Source organism: Taeniopygia guttata, chromosome 30, assembly GCF_048771995.1.
Source record: "Taeniopygia guttata chromosome 30, bTaeGut7.mat, whole genome shotgun sequence".
Taxonomy (NCBI): Eukaryota; Metazoa; Chordata; class Aves; order Passeriformes; family Estrildidae; genus Taeniopygia; species Taeniopygia guttata.
The window spans coordinates 9,365,232-9,372,961 of record NC_133055.1 but is presented as its reverse complement, the minus strand read 5'-3'; the positions used below and the strand labels follow the sequence as shown (position 1 = coordinate 9,372,961).

The following is a 7,730-nucleotide window of genomic DNA, read 5'->3' as shown; positions in this document are numbered from 1 at the left end:
GCCCCGTGGTAGCCGACTGCCTGCGCCAGCAGTGCAACTCTGTCACCAAGGATATCTTACATTCCCTGCCAGCCGGAGCCAGCCTGGCTGACATGATCAGACATGTAGTAAGGGAAAAGCACGTGGCACCCATTCAGGCAGCCGTCCACACCCTGACCAGTGCCATGGCGTGCTTCAAGTGTGGTGAGGCAGGTCACATCGCGGTGAGCTGCCCACAGCCGGCACGGCGGCCCGCCGCGGCGCCTCCACCCCAAACACGCCCGAGGGGATCCTGTTGGGGCTGCGGGAGGAAAGGGCCACTGCCACACACCCACTGCTACCAATCAAACCTGACCCTCAAAACAAAACTAATGAGAAGCTGTGAGTCTTGTTTGCAGGACACGCTTGTGAACCATCCCCGTGTTGCACACACCCCCGCTCCAGAGAGAGATGACAGACCACCAAACCGCCAGACGAAACCCCAGAATCCCACAGCGGTGAGACCCAGACATGCACAGTGTCTCTGTGCAATTTTGCTATTAGGGCTTGTGGCCGGGGGGCAAGCTGACCCATGCCACTACCCTCATCAGCTATTTAGGTGGGTCGTGCAACATCTATCAAGTGACAAGGTGCTCAAAGAAGTCACCACAGCAAACACCCCATCCTTCGTGTTCCACATAGCCAACCTGTTTAAAAGCTACCTTTCTAACCCTAAACGAAACCAAACCGAACCTGACTAACCCCTGTTAGCTTTGCTATGATATTAAACCCCCCTTTCTACGAAGGCGTTGCTTTAGACACCCCCTTCAGTTACTCCACAGCCAGTGCCCCCCACCAGTGCAGATGGGACACTCCCTGCAGAGGAATCACCCTGAGTCAAATCACAGGACAGGGCAGATGTTTTGGCAATGCAACCTTAGCAAAGCAGAAAGGCAACTTCTGCACTAAAGTTGTCAAGCCTGACAGAAAAACCAACAAGTGAGTGATCCCATCTGCATCTGAGATGTGGGTTTGCCAGAGACCCAGAGTGAATCCTCGTATGTTCCTTGCCAAATTTAATGACTCTATCGATTTCTGTGTCCAAGTTCGAATTGTTCCTAGGGTCCTGTACCACTCAGACGAAGAGATATACCATCTTCTCGAAGAACCTAAGAGACTCCACAAAAGAGAAATAATCACAGGTATAACTATCGCGATGCTGCTCGGCCTGGGAGCAGCTGGCACAGCCACGGGTGTCTCAGCCATCGCAACCCAGCAACACGGACTCTCTCAGCTGCAAATGACCATCGACGAAGACCTGCAGAGGATCGAGAAATCCATCTCCTATCTAGAGAAATCAGTCTCTTCGCTTTCAGAAGTAGTTTTAGAAAATAGGCGAGGACTGGACCTCTTGTTCATGCAACAAGGAGGACTGTGTGCAGCCCTGAAAGAGGAGTGCTGCTTTTATGCAGATCATACGGGAGTTGTTAAAGACTCCATGGCAGAATTCCGAGACAGACTGGCTCAGAGAAAGAGAGACAGAGAAACCCAACAGAGCTGGTTTGAATCCTGGTTCAATCAATCACCTTGGCCCACCACTTTAATTTCCGCCCTGGTAGGTCCACTGGCAATACCGCTTTTAGCTGTTACCATAGGACCATGCCTGCTGAACAAACTAGTCTCGTTTGTTCAGGCCCGTCTAGAGCGGATGAACATTCTGTTCGTAGGCCAGCAACAAATACTGTAAACCAAAAACTGCAAACACAGTCAGTCGCAAAAGCCTTCGAGACTCGCCTTGCGAAAATTGCTCAGGTTTACCAAACCAACCTTTCCTCAACAAGTTACAAGTTTGTACCTCACTCCAGTGCCTATATCTACGACTACCTCATTTTACATATGATAAGGGGAGGGGAGATGTGGTAGATAGGGACAGGCGAACAGAAGATCTCGGGATGTGACGGAAAGAGAGACCCTTCCCCCCTTCTCCCTGCTTCACGTTATCTATTAACCCCAAAGCATGTAACCACACCTAACCCAGTAGTTTTCCACTCCCGACTAACCTAGAGACCCTACCAACCCCCCCCGACGTAGCAAAGTCCCCCAAGACTATTTAAACCCATGAGATAAGATAATAAAGGCTTTTGACTGTCCACCACATTGGTGTCAGCGTTTGTCGTTAGCCCGAATAGCCCGGGCAAGGCCGGGCTGCCGTGCTGTCGTCTTGCAACCAGGTCGCCGTTGTCTCTCATAAAGGCAACACTCTCCAGTGGCACTCAGTGGCATGGTCTGGGTGACAAGGCAGTATTAGGGCATTGGTTGGACTTGGTGATCCCAAAGGTCTTTTCCAGCCTATTTAATTCGGTCATTCTGTGATGATTGGGACACTCTGGGGCCATTGTGACACTGCAGGGCCTTGTGGAACTAAGAGGACCATGGTGACACTGTGCAGCCCCATAGAATCAGGGCTCCATTGTGGTGCTCTGGGGCCCAATGGAACCAGGGAGTCCCCGTGACACTGGGTCCTGGTGGAGCCACAGAGGCCATGGTGACACTGCGAGGCCTCGTGTAACCGAGGGGTTTCACCACTGTGACACTGCGAAACCAAGGAGAGCATTGGGAGAGTCCACGGCCCAGTGGAACCAAGGGGCCCTTCTGACACTGCGGGGCCTCATGGAATCAAGGGGACATTGTGACACTGCAGGACCTTGTGTAACCAAGGGGCCACTGTGACACTCTGGGGCCTCAAGGAATCTGGAAAGCCCTTGTGACACTGTGTGGGCTCGTGGAAACAAGGAATCCATTGTGACACTGAGGGGACTTGTGGAGCCACAGAGAGCATTGTGACAGTGTGGGACCTCATGTAACCATGGGGCCTTTGTGACACCCTGGGGCCCCATGGAACCGAGGGGCCACTGTGAAACTGCGGCACCAACGAGAACATTGTGACACTGTGAAGCCCCATGGAACCAAGGAGTCCATTGTCACATTTTGGGACCCCATGGAACCAAGGAGACCAGTGTGACAGTGCAGGGCCTGGTGCAACCAAAGGGACATTGTGACACTGAGGGGCCCCTTGGAACCAAGGACATCTTTGTAGATGACACCAAGCTGGATGTGAGTGTTGATCTGCTGGAGGGTAGGAGGGCTCTGCACAGGGACTGGACAGGCTGGATCCAGGGCCCAAACCCAACAAGGTGAGGTTTAACAAGTCCAAGTGCCGGGTCCTGCACTTTGGCCACAACAACCCTGCCGCGCTACAGGCTGGGGACAGAGTGGCTGGACAGCAGCCAGGCAGAAAGGGACCTGCAGGGACTGATGGACAGCAGGCTGGACATGAGCCAGCCGTGTGCCCTGGTGGCCAAGAAGGCCAATGGCTCCTGGCCTGGATCAGGAATGGTGTGGCCAGCAGGAGCAGAGCTGCTGTGCCAGCACTGATCTGCCCCCAGCTCTGCACACAGACATTGCTGCTGCAGCTCCAGAGAAGGCAACAAAAGGGCATCTCTGCAGAAAACTGTGCTGGGAGATTCTTTAGTTCCTTTAAAGCCACTGAGAGTGCAGTCCCTCATTGACAGAGTCTGTGGGCACAGGGGATATGTTGAGTAACAATATGAGAAATGGAACTAAAAATTATATTTATTGTGGACAATATGAAGAAAGTAAAAGGGAAAAAAAATTCCCCACAGTTAAAGCAACAAGAAATACCACAGATGACTTGTATTTAAATTGATTTGCAGAAATTGCCAAGCACTTTAATGTACCTGAAAGCATCCAGTCATCAGTCTCCTCACTGCAGCCTTGAGCTCCTGGTTCCTCAGGCTGTAGATGAGGGGGTTCAGGGCTGGAGGCACCACTGAGTACAGAACTGACAGGGCCAGATCCAGGGATGGGGAGGACATAGAGGGGGGCTTCAGGTGAGCAAATACTACAGTTGTGAGGAACAGAGAGACCACGGCCAGGTGAGGGAGGCAGGTGGAAAAGGCTTTGTGCCGTCCCTGCTCAGAGGGGATCCTCAGCACAGCCCTGAAGATCTGCACATAGGAGAAAACAATGAACACAGAACATCCAAATCCCACAGACACAGTAACAGCAATGAGACCAAGTTCCCTGAGATAGGATTTGGAGCAAGACAGCTTGAGGATCTGGGGGATTTCACAGAAGAACTGGCCCAGGGCATTGCCATGGCACAGGGGCAGGGAAAATGTATTGGCCGTGTGCAGCAGAGCATTGAGAAAGGCACTGGCCCAGGCAGCTGCTGCCATGTGGGCACAAGCTCTGCTGCCCAGGAGGGTCCCATAGTGCAGGGGTTTGCAGATGGACACGTAGCGGTCATAGCACATGATGGTCAGGAGGAAATACTCTGCTCCAATGAAGAAGAGAAAGAAAAAGAGCTGTGCAGCACATCCTGTGTAGGAGATGTCCCTGGTGTCCCAGAGAGAATTGTGCATGGCTTTGGGGACAGTGGTGCAGATGGAGCCCAGGTCGCTGAGGGCCAGGTTGAGCAGGAAGAAGAACATGGGCGTGTGCAGGTGGTGGCCGCAGGCTACGGCGCTGATGATGAGGCCGTTGCCCAGGAGGGCAGCCAGGGAGATGCCCAGGAAGAGGCAGAAGTGCAGGAGCTGCAGCTGCCGCGTGTCTGCCAGTGCCAGCAGGAGGAAGTGGCTGATGGAGCTGCTGTTGGACATTTCCTGTGGCTGCACATGGGCACCTGTTCAGAGAAAAGGATAGTTAAGTTTTGGAGGAGTTACCTGTAACCAAAATCAAAGCCATTTCCCATACACCCTCCTCTGTGACACACAAGGATATTCTTCTGTGTTTAAGAGCTTAGAGGTTTTCATTTTAAGCTCCCCCTATGTCTCTCCTGCTATTTTTGAATATCAGAAATGCCCAGCATTTCTGCTGCCCTCCAGGAGAACAGAGTTGGTTCCCTGAGGCTACAGGATGAGTGGAGACTGGGGAGACATGGTCTGTCACTTCATTCTGCTTGGAGTTTCTCTGGGCTTTCATTTTCTCACATGAAGGATGTTCACACTCCCATGTTTGTCTTACAAACCCCCAGGTACTGCTGAGAGCAGATGGATCCACCACTGCCCAGCTCCACATTTGGAGCCAAGGACTCATGTTGCTCATTTCACCAACCCAGCAGCATTTTCAGTGTCAGAACACCTCTGCCTTTCCCCATCAATCTTATAACTCAGTGATGCTCTAGGACAGGTTTGCACCCTGCATTGAAGATATCAGCTTGGTCTGAAATCTCAGGGAGACTTCCAAGTGTCCTTCTGATGGCACTGGATGAAGGGACACGCAGCTCCTTCCCTGGCTGCACTGCCAGCATTGCCCAGAGCCGGGCACTGGGGACAGCTGTGTCACCCTGAGCCAGCTGTGCCCCCTGCCAGAGCCCCCAGTGCCGGGCAGCTGCTCCCAGCCCTGTGCTCTGCAGAGGGAACTGGGCCCGGGGCTGCAGAGCTGCCCCACGGCTCTGCTGCAGCTCTGCCTGCACAGGAGGGGCTGCACACCTTGGAGCCCCGGCCCTGAGGGCAGAGGCTTGGCTGGGGGACAGGAGGGAGGGGGCTTGTGCAGAGGGAGGGGCTGCACTGGAGGGGATCCTCTGGACATCTCTAAACTCTCCCTTCCAGAGCATTTCTCGCTTTTGTTTTCTCTCCTTCCCTGATCTTCTCTCTGCTTCCTGGAGATTTTCCTCCTGCAAGTGTTTCCCTGTGCCTGATCTCTCTGTGCCAGCACTCCCAGACCCCAAATCTCTGTGCACTCTCCTTGGCCTGACAGAACCCTGCCTGTTTGCAGGGCACTGGCTGGGGGCAGGTTCTGTTTGCAGCTTGGAGCAAGGACAGCTCAGACTGAGCCTGATGGCTCCAGCAGAGGTGCTGCTGCTGCTGTCCATGGGCAGAGTGGCTGAAAGAACATTAGGGATCTCCTGTGAGCACTAAAACTAACAGTTCAGATGTCTCAGGCACTTGTCAAAATTCATAATCAACCTTTAATATTTATCCCTCTTTCCCTGCCATTCTCCAGTAGAAGGAAACTGAATACAAAATCTCTGGAAATCTCATTTTTATCAAATCCTTGTCTTGGAAATATTTTATGACTGGTGAGAACCCTTCAGTATTTCAGAGCTTCATCAAAATTTCACCTCCCCTGCACCAGAAATGCTCAGAGTGGTACTCACAGGGTCTGTGGGCATTGGGATGTTCCAGCTTTAGGAGATCACTCCAGGAGCTGCAGCTGCATTGTCCTGCAGCCAGAGGTTCCTGTGCCAAGGGCTGGCAGTGATTCTGCCCCAGGCACTTCTCAGCCCCTTCCCAGCCCTGACTGATTGAAGCTCTCTGTGCCTCTGTGCTGTGCCCGGGCTGGCTGCAGGCAGTGCCCCAGCCCTGCTGGGCTGGGAGAAGAGCTGCTCAGCAAGAGAAATGTGCTTTTGAAGCTCTGCTTGGTTACCAGGATCACCCTCTGTGCCTAGAGCCCGGCCCAGCTCAGCAGCACAGACACAGCACAAGGACTTTAATGATCCTCTGGGGCTTTGTGCTCAGGCCCTGAACATCAGGCCCTGAGAGGGAGCTGCAGAAACCTCTCCAGAACTCCAAGTCAGAATCCAACTCCAAAGTTTCTTGGACTTTTAATGGGTCCCACTGAGGGGCACGACTGAGAAAATGTCCCCAGGCCCCAGGCAGAGCAGAGAACTGGAGGCACTGATGACAGGTGGGGACAAAGAGAAGCCAAGTCTTGGTGCCCTGGGGCACAGCAGGGTCTGTGCCACCAAGGGCTGTGAGGAGACACCTTGTCCTGAGGCCCTGGGGCCTCCTGGCACAGCCCCAGCCAGGCTGGGCACTGTCACCCCCTGGTCCTGCCCTCAGCATCCCCCCCTAGCCCACATCCCAGTGGCCTCAAGGATCTGCTGGAAGGAGTCCCTGGGGAGCCTTGGCCAGGAATGGCCCTGGGGGCTCCTTCATGCTCCCAGGGACTGCAGGTTCTTCAAAGGACTTTGGGCTTTGCTTTTGCCTTGGAGTCTCTGAGAGCTTTGTACAATCATGGCCTCCAATTATCTGCTGTAATTAGTCCCTGGAGAGGCTTTGTCGATAACAACACTCAGTGGGGCTCATTAATGCTTCAAGGTACTTCAGTTCTTTTAAGGTACTTGTTGTTTCCCTTTTGATCCAGACTCTGTGAGAGGTTTGTGCAATCATGGCCCCAATTATCTGCTTTAACGAGTCCCTTGAGAGCTTTGTACTGACACTCAGTGGAGCTCATTAATACTTTGAGATACTCAACTTTTGTATGGTACTTTAGATTGTCCTTTCCACACTGAGAGTTTTTTTTGCCATTTTGAGTCTCTGAGAGGTTTTTGTGCCATCCTGGCCTCCAATTCTCTCCTCCAAGGAGTCCATGAGGAGCCTGTGCTGGGGATGGACCTCAGTGGGTCCCATTAATGCTTTGACACATTTGGGTATTTCCTCTTGACTTTGACTTCTGGAAAGGTTTGTGCAATCTCCTCTCAGGCCCTGAGGTTCCAGGGCTCAGCTCCAAATGCACCACGGGGCTCATTAGGATCAAGCAAGTCCTGACAAACCATGGCTCTGCCATGATTTCCCTCTGGTCTGGGGCAGTTCATTAGGAGGATTTCCTTCTGCAGTTATGGAGAAATAATTTTAAAACTTTTTACAAAATACGTATTCCTGTTTTAAAGGGTGTCTTTTATTACTCTTCTTATTATACAATATGTGATTGCAGCATTCAGTGACTGATACTGACCCAGGGACACT

At 52.6% G+C, this 7,730-nt stretch overlaps 1 protein-coding gene across 1 annotated transcript; it reads right to left on the bottom strand.

Moving 5' to 3' along the window:
- Window positions 1–3,707: 3,707 nt before the first annotated feature.
- LOC140681004 (olfactory receptor 14J1-like) lies at window positions 3,708–4,640 on the bottom strand. The gene has a single exon (XM_072919911.1). It carries the CDS (start codon window positions 4,638–4,640, stop codon window positions 3,708–3,710), a length of 933 nt encoding a protein of 310 aa, XP_072776012.1.
- Window positions 4,641–7,730: the final 3,090 nt, after the last annotated feature.

Excerpts from the sequence above, each read along its gene's own strand:
- LOC140681004 (XM_072919911.1), bottom strand. The coding sequence starts at position 4,640 with ATGTCCAACAGCAGCTCCATCAGCCACTTCCTCCTGCTGGCACTGGCA.